Source organism: Populus trichocarpa, chromosome 4 (genome assembly GCF_000002775.5).
Source record: "Populus trichocarpa isolate Nisqually-1 chromosome 4, P.trichocarpa_v4.1, whole genome shotgun sequence".
Taxonomy (NCBI): domain Eukaryota; kingdom Viridiplantae; phylum Streptophyta; class Magnoliopsida; order Malpighiales; family Salicaceae; genus Populus; species Populus trichocarpa.
The window spans coordinates 19718573-19735500 of NC_037288.2; the positions used below are offsets into that span (position 1 = coordinate 19718573).

General features: G+C 34.1%; 2 protein-coding genes and 1 long non-coding RNA gene across 5 annotated transcripts; all 3 read left to right on the plus strand.

The window, feature by feature from the left end:
* Positions 1 to 337: 337 nt before the first annotated feature.
* LOC7466817 (glycerol-3-phosphate acyltransferase 9) lies at positions 338 to 4401 on the plus strand. 2 transcript variants are annotated; one of them, XM_024598973.2, is made up of 12 exons: positions 339 to 641; positions 790 to 847; positions 1496 to 1614; positions 1916 to 2015; positions 2191 to 2286; positions 2432 to 2528; positions 2835 to 2922; positions 3004 to 3100; positions 3186 to 3271; positions 3448 to 3567; positions 3672 to 3770; positions 4144 to 4356. In XM_024598973.2, exons 1-12 carry the CDS (start codon positions 523 to 525, stop codon positions 4190 to 4192), a joined length of 1128 nt encoding a protein of 375 aa, XP_024454741.1. In that variant the 5' UTR covers positions 339 to 522; the 3' UTR covers positions 4193 to 4356. The 2 variants fall into 2 exon arrangements, with proteins under 2 accessions (XP_024454742.1, XP_024454741.1); XM_024598974.2 differs by lacking the exon at positions 1496 to 1614 and having other exon boundaries at positions 338 to 641; positions 755 to 847; positions 4144 to 4401.
* A 7531-nt stretch (positions 4402 to 11932) lies between these two features.
* On the plus strand, positions 11933 to 12721 carry LOC127905276 (uncharacterized). Its single transcript, XR_008059125.1, has 2 exons — positions 11933 to 12192; positions 12515 to 12721. It is a non-coding gene; the product is annotated as an uncharacterized LOC127905276 (long non-coding RNA).
* A 655-nt stretch (positions 12722 to 13376) lies between these two features.
* Positions 13377 to 16255, plus strand: LOC7470441 (lysM domain-containing GPI-anchored protein 2). Of its 2 annotated transcripts, none has more exons than XR_008059126.1 (4): positions 13377 to 14159; positions 15043 to 15266; positions 15487 to 15607; positions 15709 to 15723. XR_008059126.1 is itself a non-coding variant. In XM_002305517.4 (4 exons), exons 1-4 carry the CDS (start codon positions 13514 to 13516, stop codon positions 16125 to 16127), a joined length of 1059 nt encoding a protein of 352 aa, XP_002305553.4. In that variant the 5' UTR covers positions 13389 to 13513; the 3' UTR covers positions 16128 to 16255. The 2 variants fall into 2 exon arrangements, 1 of the variants encoding a protein (XP_002305553.4); XM_002305517.4 differs by lacking the exon at positions 15043 to 15266 and adding an exon at positions 16036 to 16255 and having other exon boundaries at positions 13389 to 14159; positions 15709 to 15908.
* Positions 16256 to 16928: the final 673 nt, after the last annotated feature.

A 16928-nucleotide genomic window follows, 5' to 3' on the forward strand; every position in this document is an offset into this window, starting at 1 on the left:
ATAAGACAACGAAATGAAAAAAAAAAAAAAAAACAAAATGGAATCACAATTTCGATACAACCTATGGCACATATCATTAGCAAGGAAGGACTGGTATTACAATTAATCACAAAAGGGAATTAAAAATTAAAAGTAAATATATAAAATAAGATCCATATTAAAAATACAAGGTATAAATTTATTTAATCAGACACGGTCACGTCACATGTGCAGGTTTCCTAGGTTTATGCCGTGCAAGATACGTCCAGTCCACCACAACAATTGTACATTTTTTTTTTTTAATTTTTTTCTGCTATCATAGTAAGAATGTATATATATATGTATGTATCAAACACATTTATCATCCTTCGTTATAAATTCTAAGAAAATCAATTTAAAGAATTAATACTTTTTTCTCGGAAGAAACAGAAGACAAAAGAGTGGATTGCTTTGGGACGCGGAAAAGAAAAGAAAAGAAAAAAACAGAAGACACTCTCTTCTTCTATAAATTCCCCCCTGCTCTTACTGCTCACATCTATTGTAATGGATACTGCAGGGAATTTGAAGACATCAAGCATCGAATTAGACCTGGATCGTCCCAATATAGAGGACTACCTTCCTTCTGGATCCTCCATTCAGGAGCCTCGGGGCAAGCTTCGTCTGTATGAATTCTGTCTCAAATCTTTTGATTCGGGTTCTGTTTTTTGGCTACGCTTTGATTTCAAGTTCTGTTTTTCTAGCTGTTTCAGAGCTGTAAAGATTTGATTTTTAATAGGGTTTTGCTTGATGGTCTCTCTGGTTCTTGTTCAGGCGTGACTTGCTTGATATTTCACCTACTCTTACGGAGGCAGCTGGTGCCATTGTTGATGTGAGTTTTATTCAAATTCCTTTTTTTTTTATTTCAGAGAAAATGTGTGACGCAACATGTTTTTTGAATGGAAAGAAAGGAACTTTATGTAAATTCTGGATGAGATAGTGTTAATCATGGATTTTAGGCATGCAGTGGCATGGTTACATTGTTTTAGTTAGCTGAAAATGACCTGTTTTATTGATTCAAAATAATAGGCTTGATAAGGAGATTTAGAAGAAAAGTTTTAGTTTTTTCTATGAGAGTTTATATATTAATTTTACTCATGTTTAGATTAAACTCAAATTTGAGAATGAATGAATTAGGACTCATTTACATGATAAGTAAATTTTTTTACTGAATTCAAAGAGGGGAATTTGGGCATAGTTTTAGATGAAAGAGGTGTTAATCATGATAAAAAAAATATAAATAAATCTTAACGGAAAAGTAATTATGGGCTATTATTTATTTTCAAGTTCGGTCTCTTTTTTTTTTGAGTAATTTTCTGATTAACTTGAGATCAAAGAAGCAATATAAACATGCAACAGTATAACTAGCTGGGTTTTGCTCATTGAAAATAACCTGATTTTCTTGATTCAAAATAATCGGCTCAATAAGGAAATTTAACCCTATTTGGATTAAACTCAAATTTAACAATGAATGAACCAGGATTCATTCACACGATGTTTCAAGTCGAATCCTCCAGAACCATGGAACTGGAATGTGTATTTGTTTCCCCTTTGGTGCTGCGGTGTGGTGATTCGGTATGGGATTTTGTTCCCTGTCAGGTTAGTTATCTGCTGACTACAATATTTTCTATATATATCCCAAGGGTCACTAAAGTGAAGCTTGGTCTCTGTGCCAATTTAGATAATTTGAGTTCTCATTTTGATTCTTGACTTTATGGAGTTTTAAAATGTCATAATGAAGAGATGAACTGATGTTCTTTATTTGCTGCTCCTTATCTTTTTACAAATTTTTGTGTCCCCTACGAAAGTCTGATTGATATGATGGTTTATCTTCAAATAAGTTGCTACAGTGAACTCTTGTTCAATCTAGCTGGTTGATGTATTTCAATGAAATCTGCAGGGTTCTGGTACTGGCAATTGGGTGGATTATTTTTCTTTCATCCTACATTCCAGTGCATTTTCTGCTGAAAGGGCACGACAAATTGAGAAAAAAAATAGAGGTGTCGATCATTTATTTGTTGAAGTTCTTACTCTTTCTCAGAGTTAATATATAAGTATATTAGAGAAGACAATTGTGAAAATCTGGTTTTTCTATATTTTAATGTTCTAAAATCTCTAGAAGTGGTTATTGCAAACTGTGCTGAATGTATTCCATATTTTTTAATTTATTCTCAGAGGTGTTTGGTGGAGTTAATTTGCATGTTCTTTGTTGCTTCATGGACTGGAGTTGTCAAGTACCATGGACCACGACCTAGCATACGGCCTAAACAGGTTCGTTCTAGTATAAACTTTTTTGATGTGATTATGTCTAATAGGTTTTAATTTTTTCACTTGTCAATCTTTTTTCTTTTTGATCTGAGCATATCCAATAATTTTATTCACACTCACTTATTAGCATAAACTTGCTGCTGAACAGGTTTTTGTGAGCAATCATACTTCCATGATCGATTTCATTATCCTGGAACAGATGACTGCATTTGCTGTGATTATGCAGAAACACCCCGGTTGGGTTGGTAAGTGAGAAATGGCTTCATATCTATTTCAGATATTTGATCCAATTAACAGTTACATCCTGAGTTATATGTCTGTCAACAAATATCAAAGGATCCCTGAATTATGTGTAACTGATAATATCCCACAAGTACAATTTTGAAGGAAGAAATAGTGCAATCCCAGCTCTTATACTAGTTATTTTGCTTCAAGTCCTTTGTGGTGGTTGTTTATAGATAGTAAGAAATGTGGTGGCCAAGCTGAAAGGATTGTCATGTAGTATAGCATAGTGTATTTATTAAATTGAATGGTGGTTGCTCTAAATGCAGGGCTGTTGCAAAGCACAATATTAGAGAGTGTAGGATGTATCTGGTTCAATCGTGCAGAGGCAAAGGATCGTGAGATTGTAGCAAAGAAGTAGGTGTAAATGCTGGTGTTAAAATTACTGTTCTTGAAGATGATGTTCTCTTCATGATCATATGGAGTTGTATATTTCAGGTTACGGGATCATGTTCAGGAAGCTGACAACAACCCTCTTCTCATATTTCCAGAAGGAACTTGTGTAAATAACCATTATACTGTGATGTTTAAGAAGGTATGAATATTCAACATAAAAATTATTGCTTCTTTAAGCTTGGAATGCATGTTTTCTGTAACTTATATTGTTTGATGATGTGCAGGGTGCGTTTGAACTAGACTCAACTGTTTGTCCAATCGCAATCAAGTACAACAAAATTTTCGTAGATGCCTTTTGGAACAGCCGAAAGTAAGAAGCTTTTCTTCTAATGACTGTCTTTTATACATATCCCAACATGGCTTTTCTTCTATTGACTGTATTTTATATATATCCCAGCATTTCCTAGAGAGTATGCATTTTTCAAAATGGGAGGAGGTTGGGGTATTTTTATGGTCGAGAAACATGCTTAAATGTCTCATTTGCAGGCAGTCTTTCACAAAGCATCTGTTGCAGCTGATGACATCTTGGGCTGTTGTTTGTGATGTGTGGTACTTGGAGCCCCAAAATCTGAGACCTGGAGAGACCGCCATTGAGTTTGCAGAGAGGTATATACATTCTTTTCCACCCTTTCTGTATTTTACATTGACATGTGTTTTGTAAAATTCCTAATAATAAATTTATTTGGTTCAATTCCAATGCATTTGTGCAGGGTCAGAGACATTATATCTGTCCGAGCAGGTCTCAAAAAAGTTCCTTGGGATGGATATCTAAAGTATTCTCGCCCTAGCCCAAAACATAGAGAGCGCAAGTAAGCCAAACACCTTTCCTTGTCTTTTGCTGTCCTTTTTGTTTTATGACACACCTGATAGTCACACACTTCCGCTTTGATATTAGCTTTGCATATATGCATGGCAATATGTTTATAACTTGCGTTAGTTTTGCCCGGCAACATAATTTCCGACTACGGACAAGAGAAAGGATGATGCTTACCAGCCTATGACTATGTTTTTCTCAGTCTCTTGGCATTTATACGGGCATCGTTTACCAAAAATGTCCTGTATCTACGTGATTCTGTTGGTTGTGTATCTCTGAGAATGGTTGATGACATGCAGCTCCTGTTGGCACGTATCTTATTTGTATACTGTATAAATCTCTGATCTCATCCCCCCTTTGCATTTCAGGCAACAAAGTTTTGCTGAGTCAGTACTACGGTGCCTGCAGGAGAAGTGATGTATATTTCTGCGTTTTTTCTTTTCTTTGTTGTATTTATCCCAGAAATTGCTTCTGCACTTCTCTCCACATCTTATTGTTCAAATGTAAACTGTGATCTTTATCAACAGTTAAGCTGTGGGTATGATTAAGAAGCAATCTTTGAGAAAATTCCATATTTATCACTTTCTAGGTTTTACTTCAGTAAATTCACCAAAATGTTGAGAAAAGGCTCAAGTCTTATGGTGTCTGGTTCAATTTTACTTGGTCTTCAATTTTCATAACCATTTCTTGCTTCTTGCCTCCAAGGTTCGTTCTACAGCGAAACCGATCCACACTTTCTGGATGATCGGATGCCACAGTTTCCAGTCAATGGATAATGAATGTATCAATTCTTTCAACATCATCGTGGAATTCTTGAGCACCTACTATCAGAAAAAAAACATATAAACTGTTTTGGGAATCTCTGTATCCTTTTCCTTCTCTGTACATGTTAGAGATAAGCTTTTGCCTGTCAAAAGAGGATGATACTAAAATCAAGCATTGACTCGGTGGACTGATAATGACTGTCTTCACAATTAACATTAACCAAAAAATAAAAAGAGGTTTTTTTTTAACTGTATCTCTATTTATTAGTATAATTTTTTTTCTTTTAAATCAATGGTTTTTTTTTTTTAAAAAAACAAATCTTATTTTTAATATTATATTTATTTTTTATTGAGTTATTTTATTTTCATTATACGAATCGTAACTTTGATGGGTTAACGATTGCCTTGGGTTTTTTTCAATTTTTTTTTCAATTTCATCATTTAATATTGGATTAATTAGGAATTAAATTTTATGATTTGTTTTGTTTGTTTTCTATTAGGTTATTTCAGTCTCATGGTCCGAGAATAATCCTTAACATGTTAACCCAGGTTTATTTGGGTTGTTTTTTATATTTTTTTTAATTGATTTTTTTTTCCAAATTTTTATAATTTAATATTGATTCGGTTGAGAATTGAGCTTCACAAACTGTTTTAATTTGCTTTCTATGAAGATATTTTAGTTTCATGATCAAGGTCACAGGTTTTGACATTTTAATCTCGGTTAAATGAACTTTTTATTTTATTTTATTTTTAAGAGGTTATCTCGGTCTCAGGAATTGGATCGCGCGTCCTTCAACATTGGATTTGCTTTTTATTGGGTTGTTATTGTCTCATGACCCGAGTCACGGCTTTGACGGGTTAACTTAATTTTTTTTTAATTAATTTTTTTTTCGATTTTATTGTTTAATATTGTGTTTGGTTGAGAATCAGACTTAATGATTTATTTTGGTTTACTTTTTATTGGGTTATCTCAGCCTCAAGACCCAGAAATAATGCTTAACTGGTTAACCCAAGTTGACCTAGCTCAATTTTGTGTCATTTTTTAATCATTTTTTTTTTTTACAAATTTCATTGTTTAACATTGAGTTTGATAGAATCGATTGTGAATTGAGTTTTATAATTTGTTTTGATTTACTCTTTACGGGGTTATCTCAATCTCGAAATTAGAGTTGAGAATTTGGCAGGTTGACATGGGTTAAATCATGTCATATTTTTTATTTTTTTCTATGAGGTTATCTCGGTCTCATGACTCTGGTCATGAGTTTGACAAATTAACTCAGGTTGTTTTTTTTATGTTTTTTTATCCTCATCCTTCAATATTGAGTTGATTGAGATTTTTTTTAAATTTATTTCAATTTACTTTCTATGAGGTTATCTCAATCTTATAACCTGAGTTGCGAGTTTGATAGGTTAACTTGGATTGATTTTTTAGAGTTTTTTTAATTGATTTTTTTTTTTAAAATTTTATCTTTTAATATTTGGTTGATTAAGAATTAAGTTTTATAATTTGTTTTGATTTGTTTTATATGGGGTTATCATATTCTCATAATCCGGGTAATGAATTTGACATGTTTACTTGGGTTGATCCAAGTCAATCCAATATGTTGTTATCTTAATATGGAAACAAATATGTCATCTTGAAATTTTAGACCCATAAACATAATATTATAACATAACATAATATTTTATTAAAATTAAACTAATTATACATCTATTCATAATTCTCATGACATATAATAACATGTAATTATATCTATAATCGTCTTAGCTCATAGAAGGGCATGCAACACTCGTGGATAGGTCTGGAGCATCACCTCAACTCATCCAACTAGAGGACGAGTTTGTAATATCCATGAAGGTGGGAGGAAGACCAATATCACCTCAACTCATGGACAGATTTGAGACGTTTGTGGATGGACTTTGGGCACTTGTGGGTGAATCAACATCCCTAGCATTCCTACGATAAGCAATCTCATCTTCCGCTAATGTCACTTCAAGACGCTCAACCTTCTTAATCTCATGAAGCATAATTTTAAAACCTGGTCTGGCCTGGCGGGTCGACCCGGGACTGGAACCGGGTCGGGTTTAAGAAAAAATAGGGAAAGTCAAAACCCGAGGTGACCCGACGGGTTGACCCGGCAAGACCATGTCAAAAACCCGGTTGCAACCCGTTGACTTTTGTTTTTTTATTTACTAAAATGACATCGTTTTGATTTTAAAAAAAAATCAGAATTGACCTTGACGACCCGGTTAAAACCCGAAACCCGGGCCTTGAACCGGGCCGGGTTTAAAAACTATGTCATGAAGTCCACCACGACATAAATTGAGCAAATATTGGTCACAATACGTCCCATTTCATTAACACCTTTACAGATAATCGTTACTACTTTTCGAGCCTCCCGTACCAAGTAATGAATCTATATACATACATTAAAAACCAATTAGTAGTCATCATCTATAATAACATTATTCCAGTGTTTAATAAATGTTGTATGTAAAACAATATTGTATACCAATCGATTATGTCTTGGATATTGGGGTACATAATGCATCTAATTGCATGGATGCCTTGAGAAACATGATCATGTAGGTGTAATGAAAAAAAGCGTAATGGACAAATACCATCTCTTACAGGTATCTATATTAATCGTTTGATGTTGCTTCTAAAAAACACGATATCTCCTAGCATCTCAAAGATCTAGGTAAGATGCATGGTTCGCCAACCAATTTTCCTTGTGCTTACCCTGATGACTAATATTGTGCAGCTCGTCACCGATAATAATATAATCCGGTATATGCTGAGATAGTCCAAACGGTCGCATTACTCGATCTGGACAATACATCTCAATAATATCGAAGTAGTGCAATGAGACATGCACTAACCAAATATCAGATCCCTCATTATATATAGGTGAATCTGAAAGTATTAAGTTCTCTATAAATGACATCCATATAACTTATCATAACATATGAAAGATTTATATTAAAAAACAAATCGAAACTAAATAATTTATGTTCAAATAACAAAAAATTCAATATATTTGTAACACATACCTGATGCGGTTTTTGTGCATTCAACTCATCCTGATAAAACTCGTGGACATAAATATGATTTAAAGTGAAATGTCTAGCCCTACACCATCTCACATGGCAATCCATAAAGTTAGCATATTTTTTACATTCAATTTATATAAATAATACGTTGATTAGAATCAATTTATTTTTCTTATTGCCTAGAACCTTTGAATAGTGGTCTTTAAGTGATAATGTCAAATATATTATTACCATAAAATTGACCATAACGGTAATATAATCGGCTAGAACCTAAATTCTTCAAATTAATTGGCGAACACCTACATTCATCAAATTTCGCTACCATAACAAAATTATCAATCAAATTCGTGTATTTCATAGCTAATATTATTATTTGACACGTAATTCGATATAATCCATAATTTAACCTAAATCAACACTAACTCTAACAAAATAATTTTGTTCATTTACAATCAACAATAACCCAAAATCATTGATCATTTCATAAAATAACCTAATTATCAACTCAAATTATATCTAATTAACCTATTATTTAATTTAAAACCCTAACATTGTATGAAATCAAATTAACACATTAACATAAATTACATCAAACTAATAAAGGAAAAGTGTTCAATATACCTCTAAATGTATAATATGGGTGATGATGGTGACCAGTGATGGTTGTTTTGGCCGAAAACTGGTTGAGTTGCGATGGAGAGAGAGGGAGAGGGGCAAAAATATAGGGCTAAAGAGAAATAAATGGGTGATCTCGTGGTGTTTTGAGAGTGTATCGTAATGGGGAGAGAGAAAGGAGAGGAAGGGCGCTAACAACAGGGAGAGGGGAGCGTCGAGTTGCTGTGGGGAGAGAGAAAGAAGGAAAGAATAAGGGAAAGGGAAAGGGAAAGAAATAAGCTCTCTGGGTATTAATTTCAAATAAAGTCATAGATTCCATCCGCGACTCGCATGTAATGGATGGTACTTGCGATTCATGTGTTGCAGATGGTATCCGTGACTCGCGTATTATAATTGCCATCCACGATTCATGAAACTGTGTTGTATCCCTAAATATTTTCCCCACTATGTTACTTTACCCTTTTTTTTTGCAATTGTGCTAAAAAAACTCCCTATTAAAGCTTAATGAGATTGCTAATGATAGTCTAATTATTGCAGCAACTCCATTCGGTGTTCCTCTAAAAGGTTAGCAATTAACCTTATTTAGGATGCAAACTTCTTTTTTATTGACATTCTTCATTTATGGAGGCTTTTGCTTTGCTAGTTATAGACTTTTGTTTTACTAGTTTGGTGCTTTTGGTTGCATTTAATTTGGTCACGAGGAAAGAGTAAAACTTTCCCCTTTTGATAGACACACTCTTTCAATTTAGAATAGGCTTTTTCAATTTTAGGTAACATGTTAGCATTTGTCAATTCTACATGAATTCACTAAGTTCTTCAATTTAGGCATAGTTTGTTTTTGTATTTAGAATTGTGTTTGAGTGCATTTTAAAAGTATGTCCGACTTAAAAAATCATTAAATTGATGTTTTTTTGTGTGGTTTCTGATGAATCCAAACTTAACAAGCCTAAAAAACCCCCTAAAGCCCCCAAAACCTAAAAAAAGCCTAAAGAAAACATCCAAGAAGCATGGGATCGGGCAAGGATCTCGAGCCCATGAACCCAATTAGGCAAGGAGCCCGGGCATATGCTTATGCAGGGCGGACGCCCAGATGGTGCTGGGCGTGTTGCCCAACACCTGGCTAGGAGTGTTGCGTAGCACAGAAGGTGGTGGGCGGATGTCTAACATGGGTGTTGGCATGCACCCCAGTCATTTGGCTCGGGTGCGCACCCCAAGCCCAACATGCTTGGGTCCAAACAGCGTGTCTGGACCCATTTTTCACCTCTAATGGGCTCGGACACCTTGCTTGAGCCTAACACTCAATTGAGATTTTTTTTCTAAGACTCCACGCATGTTCCTCGATATTTTTCATTGATTCTATATGTATTATTTTAAGTATAATACAACTTAAAATATCACAATGATGAAATCACACATCAACCCCTTCTCTCAGCAAAAGAACAAGACTCTTAGGCTATAAATACACCATGAATCCTTCAAACTTCAATGTGAACAATCTCTTCATTCTTAACACTTTCAACATATATATTTTCAGAGTTTATCTCTCTAAAATATCACTTTCTTTTTTTCTTTATAAAGTTACTGACTTGACCTAGGGGTGAGCAAAAAAACCACAAAACCAATTAAACCGAGGTTACCGAAAAAAAATAATCGAAAAAATCGAATCATAAAAAAATTGATTAAACCAATTAGAAAAATAAAAAAAACAATTCGGTTCAGTCTAGTTTCGGTTTTAAAAGGCTGAAACTAAATAAACCAGACCAAACCAAACCGGTTCAAATAGAAATAAAAAAGCTAGTGGTACTATAAATAGCTTTCTAGACCCATCTACTTTTTTGTTTCTTCTTCTAATCCTAACAAACCCTTCAAACTGAACTAGAAATGCTCACCCTAACATAATCATCAGAGAGTCCTTAACTTTTACAGGTACCAATTAGCAGCCACCTTAGCTTATCATGCACCACCCTGCTACCAGCTTCCAACTACCCGGGCTTTCCATATTAAGCTATCAAACATCTTGTCTAAGGAGAATGAATTATATTGCTTGAACTAAAAGATTAATCAATTATCTAAAATATCAACCTTATTCCCAAGTATATTAAATTTTAGAACTCATCACTTTTCGATAATTTTGATGTATTGATGACAAAAATAAATAAAAATTTTAAAAATTATTTTGATATATTTTTAAGTGAAAGTTGAAAAACACTTTGCGCTACATTACCAAATATACACTTAATCCTAGCTAGTTTTTCATGATACATGCATATTAATAATGTGCTTATTCATCATACATATGCATCGATTAGACAATCATAGATAAACAATTACGAATCATTATCATCAAAAATAAAATTTAATCAATGTAAGATATATGCTCATTGGTCACAACTTATATCACAAGGATGTCTCTGTAGATCTTTCAAAAACTCGCTTAGTTACCAAAGACGGAAGTGAATAATTCTTCTTTTGTGGTTTTAATTCAACCCTCTTTAGATTTGAGAGGTTTATCTGTATATTATATAATTTAAATTAATTTATATGCAAATTAAAATTAATTCTATTTTAGACGATTTTTTACTTCAAATTTAAATCTAAAAAACTAAAAAAAGGAATATATATATATATATATATATATATTGAACTAAACTTAGCATTATATTTTTTGAATGGAGTTGATTTAATAATATCACTGTAATCCACCATCTAGCTCTCCAAAGTGCCAAGTTTGTGCTAGATTATGTTTAATCATTTAAGTAAATAAATTACTTGAATTCCTGGCGCCACTTTTTTTTTAAAATTAAAGTATTAAATTTTTAAAAGTCTGCTCGTCTGTGTTTTAAGAATATTTTTAAGAATATTTAATTTTTTTTATTTTAAATTAAAATATTTAATATTTTTAGATTATTTTGATGTGTTTTTATTTAAAATAATAAAATATTATTTTAATATATTTTTAAATAATAAATATTTTAAAAAACAATACGTTATAAAAAAAAAACTAAAAGTTTATGAAAGCGCAACATCACAAGAGATGTGAGCTGTCTTAGAACAAGCTTAGGATTGGTATTCAGTCTACTGGGACCCAAAATGGAATCAGGCCTTTATCAAAGCATATATCTATAATCAACTATGAAATCTATATGACGATGTTAAAATAGTAAAGGAAAAAAGATCCTCATTCGAACAAAGGGTGACGGCTCACAATGTTATCAAAACATGTTTTGAGTCGTGAAATCGTATAATTTTACAAATCAAAATATATAAAACATGTAAAATCAGGTTAAAAACTTGAAAACTAGTAAAATCGGTCAAAGCGTATAACTATAATCAACTACGAAATCTAAAGGAAAAAATACCAAGCTTAGGATTGGTATTCAGTCTACAGGGACCCAAAATAGAAGCATGCCTTGATCAAATCGTATAACTATAATCAATTACGAAATCTATATGACGATGTTAAAATAGTAAAGGAAAAAAGATCCTCATTCGAACAAAGGGTGGTGGCTCATTATGTTATCAAAAACACGTTTTGATTCGGTCAAAATATATAAAACATGTAAAATCAGGTTAAAAACTCGAAAACCAGTAAAATCAGTCAAAACCGGTCAAACTCGCTCAAAACCAGTCCAACTCGTTAAAACCAGTAAAATCAAACCGATTGCACAAGTTTGATAGAAAATTAAAAAATCTGATGACTCCATTTCCAATTCTCCAAATCACTCCCTGTCCCTTTTCCCCCTTTTCCCCTTTTTTCTTTCCCCAAATCACCCGAGATTCTCCAGTTTCAACCCTAGCAGATTAACACCAGCAGCCCTGTCCCCTTTCCTCTTTCCCCTTTCTCCAAATCACCCGAGACTCTCTACCCTAGCAGATTAACACCAGCAGCACAACTGGTTCCACTCTCCACTCACCAGCAGCGCAAATATATAACCACTCACCAGCAATGCAACAAAGATTCGAAACTTTCTTGGCGAGAAGAAGGTAAGAATTTATTCCCAAGTTTTGTTTTTTATGTCTTGTTTGGTATTCCCGGTGATACTATAAAAAAATCAGGTCACAGGTTTTTCATTTTTTTTGTTAGACTTTGTTGCTAGAAATATTAGAGTTGCCTGGTCATGTTTTAGTTTTGGGTTCCTGCAGCATGAAATAAATATTTGTAATTGGTGAATTAGTAGAATATTAATGGAAATACAGTGAGGCTAAGTAAAACCCTGGTCATGTTAATAATCTAGATGCTGTGATTAGTGTTTGGAATTAAATGTGGTGATTTGCTGATGATTTCATTTTACACTGTTAATGCCAGTTATGTTGGATCTCTATGCTATCCAGTGTCCCATGCATGCATGCCTGTATCTGCTGAGCTTCTTGTCTGTTGTTCACCCATATATGCTGCCTCTAGAGTCTAGAGGACAGAGCCATGGAGTCACTCACATTGGGCTAGCTAAATATGAAGAGGATGATTTTCAGTGTAATAGCGATTGTTTTTTAAATAATTTTTTGTGCTGAAATACATGCTAATGATATTATTTTATTTTTTAAAAATTATTTTTGACATCAGTATATCAAAACAATCCAAAACATACAACCCATATTAAATTTTAGAAAAAATTATTTTTTTTGAATTTTTTAGAAACGTGGTGCAAATATGATCTAAAGGCATCAAACTAATTGAACCTTGTAGTCTTTCTGATAACATTAATCTGCATAACCATGACATGAGCCATGGCATGGCATCAGAATTCAATAAACCACTCAGAGTTGTCCAGAATCCCCCGTAGATGCATTATTTAAGTAAAGTACTCAAAATACTAAATAGGCTTTGCAAGCTCGCGACGAAATGATTATGATTTTAGTGGTGCACTCGTCGACTACGATATGTGAATTTTCGACGAATTCCATGAGCCGACGTCCGAAAACATGGGCCGAAAGAGGCTGGAACCACTTACGCAAACACGTTACTTCGGAATTTTTTTTGTTAGAATAACGTGAGTCTTCAAGTCAAGTAATTAATTTATATATATTTTAATTAATTCTATAAATTCTAAAATTAACAATAATGTAAAACTCCAACAATATTTAAATTCGGATCTTAGATGGGCAAGAGTGCACATTTCAACATCCCATATTTAATAATTAATAAAAGCAAACGACCCAGGAATCAAAATTCAAAGAATTCAAAAAATCAGTCAATATCTTCTGTCTTCTCATAACCCACAGGGCCACACCCCCCTCCCCTCTTCTCCTTCCTCCTCCTTCTCCAGCTCCCCCTTTTCGACTCCCAAGGAATCACACCATAGCGAAGATGGGTTTCCATTTCACTCCGCTGCTTCTCACCCTACTCTTATTCTCCACGCTCCACTCAAGATCTTCTTCCCAAACCTTCAAATGTAGCACACCCTCCACGTGCCATTCCCTCATTGACTACATCTCTCCAAACGCAACAACTTTCTCCCACATCAAAACCCTCTTCTCCGTCAAGAACATACACTCCATCTTAGCTGCCAACAACCTCCCTCTCTCCACGTTACCAAACTCTACCATACCTGCAAACCAGACCATCAAAATCTCATTTCCTTGCATGTGCATCAACAACACTGGTCACTCAAACAAGCAACCAATCTACACCGTTCAAAAGGATGATGGGCTTTTTCATATTGCAGCAGAAGTTTTCTCAGGATTGGTAACATACCAAGAAATTGCTGCTGTTAATAATATATCAGACGTTAATCTGATTAAGGTTGGGCAGAAATTGTGGATTCCTTTACCTTGTAATTGTGATGATGTTGATGGGGTCAAAGTTGTCCATTATGGACACGTGGTGGAAGCTGGCAGTTCTTTGGAGTTGATTGCTCAAGAATATGGGACCAGTACAGATACACTAGTGAAGCTTAATGGGGTTAATGATAGTTCTCTCTTAGCTGGTCAAGTTCTTGATGTCCCTCTCCAAGGTAAGCTAATCTAATTTCATCCTTGGATGCATCATTTGTTTTTTATTTTTAGATTTAAAGTGATATTTTCCAATCAACTCTTAGATACACTTCTTTTTAACTGAGGCAAAAACAAACTATTCATTCTAATTTTACATGGAAATATTTGTTGTCTACCATGTCGGCAATGGCCGAGTGTAGAAAATTAGAAATAGTTTTTTTTTTTAATATAAAATATATTAAAATAATATTTTTTATTCTTTTAAAAATTATTTTTAATAACATCACATTAAAATAATATAAAATTATAAAAAAAAACTTCAACCGTGTTCCAAATAATTGACTAAATAACTTTTGAAATGATGTTTAACTAGATGCTTAAATTTTTAAAAAGAAAGTGGTTGAAGAAGTGGGCATATATTAAATTTGGATTTGCTTTCTGAGTGGATATTCCTTGATTTTGTTTTGCTTTTTGTTTGCTTGGAATCATAGAGATTAAAATGTTAGAAAGTGGCAAATAATTATTATTATCCGATAGAAAAGGCACCAAGTCACACCGTGTGGCTTGGTATGATCTCAAAATGAATAGCAGTGAGATACAGCCAGTCTTTTCAATTTATTGAATCTGTATGGTCCCTACCATACCCGTCTACAACCTTTTCCTGCCCACTGATTAGGGTGTGCACAGTTTTGCAAACAGCGTAAAGTATGATCCATGGGCCCTTTGTTTCACATGACATGTTGGTCTTCTTGGCTCCTTATGCTACGCAAAGAGGCTTCATATCTAAAAAGATATGCCTCGTGCAGTATGCGTTCACATTTCTGCTGGGAATCAATACTTCTATAGTGCTAGGCGATGTGCGATGTGCGATGTGCGATGTTGTTTGATTCTGTATGTTGCCAGGATATTTACTACTCTATCTCTTGGAAAGCAAGGAAGAGGATCGAAACCGAGACATCTTAGGGAGATGGGTGCACGGGATGCGGGTTGAGCTACAGGCAATAGGCTCATTGGCATTATATGTGCATCCCATGCACATTAATAATTCTAATTTTGCTATACGTGATCGAATACTTTTATTTGCCAAACATTTTCAGGAATGTGCTTTCGTGCATTTGAATTTCAAGGTGGAGATTGAATGATAGTTGTTAACAGCTCATCCTCTGAGCATTATTATTGTTTCCTGCTGTTAAGTTTCAGTCTACATCTTGGACCGATTAATGTTTGTATTATGACTAAATTATTGAGTGCTATAAAATTCTCTGACAGTGCACTGTGCTTTCTTGATCTTGTTTGTCTTCGAATGTCTGTGTTATTCTTTAATGTGCCTATCATGTCAATTGACAGCTTGCAATTCATCGGTGAGAAGTGACTCAGTAGATTATCCACTACTTGTTCCTAACAACACCTATTTCTTCACTGCTAACAATTGTGTTAAATGCAAGTGTGATGCTGCAAACAACTGGACGTAAGTTTGATGCACAAATGGCTTTGTTGTGTTGAAAAATTCTCTCAAGTGGGTATCATGAGAATTGTTGATTTGCATAATTCTTTTCACACATTTTCCAGATTACAATGTGAAGCATCTGGGATTAAACCATCCAACTGGTCAACTTGCCCTGTTATGCAATGTGAAGGTGGCTTGTTATCCATCGACAACTCGACAACTTCTGGTTGCAACATCACAACCTGTGCCTATGCCGGTTTTAACAAGAACCAAAGCATCTTCACAACTCTCGCCACACGGTCCACTTGTCCAGTTACCGCAGGTAACTACTCACAATAACACTGCTAACTATGTTACCAAACTGCTGCATGTAGTATTCTTCGAGGGTTGGTTTAACGTGATGATTGGAAACTTACAATGTTGTGTTTTTTTTATTGTGGACAAAACAGCTCCCGGAAATTATGCTTCAAGGACTGGTTTGAGTTGGAACTACTTGTTCATCTCTCTTCACCTGATTCTTCTTCTTGTGTATCATCTTTGATTAGTAAGAAATGGTGCTTCTCTAAGAATGCTTTCTTGGGTTTATGTAAGAATACACTTGTAACGTGGAGAAATTCTGTTTCTTGATGTTGGGGCATATGAATAAGAAATTATTTATTTAACAAACAAGGGAAGTCGGAAGGAATTGCTAGCTTAAGATTCTCCAGCCTACAGAGTTAAATCTTAGCTTAAGGTGTAATTTGGTCCATTGGGTTACAACTTAAATAGCTCTCGAGCAACTGCTGTTCCCTCTTGTGTATCCTGAAAGACTCGAAGTCTTGTGTTTCTTCTTGTTCCAAAGCAGGAACCAAATCCTAGCTAGATGGTAGACAGAGTGGACGACAAGCATCTAGACATCATTTAAGGTTTGAATGTCTTTGCACGCATCAAACCTAAACATTGCCAATGATCAAACTACCAAGAAGGCCAAAACTGTTTTCCCACAAAATGCTTCTTGTTTGACGACGAAGCATCATTAATTTGAAATGAGCTTGGATAATGGCCATCAAGAAATAGCATCGGATCGGGTTAAATTTCTTTTGTTTGTAATATTTATTTTATTTGTTCTTTGATTCAACATTTAAGAGAGGATTCTCGAAGCATTTTTTATATCAATTAAAATTAATTCCTTTTAATGATTCTAAATACCATAGGATATTAAGTATTTTTTAACAAATCTCCTTGTATATACTATATAGGCCCTAAGATTTGTAATATTTTACAATATTCATGCATTAAACACAGACCCCAATACTTTTGTCTTATGAAGGACAGAACAATATAATAATTTAATTTTTTAATA

Excerpts from the sequence above, each read along its gene's own strand:
- LOC7470441 (XM_002305517.4), top strand. The coding sequence starts at position 13,514 with ATGGGTTTCCATTTCACTCCGCTGCTTCTCACCCTACTCTTATTCTCC. Across the intron at positions 14,160-15,486 it reads TCTTGATGTCCCTCTCCAAG|CTTGCAATTCATCGGTGAGA; the intron begins GTAAGCTAATCT and ends GTCAATTGACAG. Across the intron at positions 15,909-16,035 it reads CACTTGTCCAGTTACCGCAG|CTCCCGGAAATTATGCTTCA; the intron begins GTAACTACTCAC and ends TGGACAAAACAG.
- LOC7466817 (XM_024598973.2), top strand. The coding sequence starts at position 523 with ATGGATACTGCAGGGAATTTGAAGACATCAAGCATCGAATTAGACCTG. Across the intron at positions 2,529-2,834 it reads GAAACACCCCGGTTGGGTTG|GGCTGTTGCAAAGCACAATA; the intron begins GTAAGTGAGAAA and ends CTCTAAATGCAG. Across the intron at positions 3,568-3,671 it reads GCCATTGAGTTTGCAGAGAG|GGTCAGAGACATTATATCTG; the intron begins GTATATACATTC and ends GCATTTGTGCAG.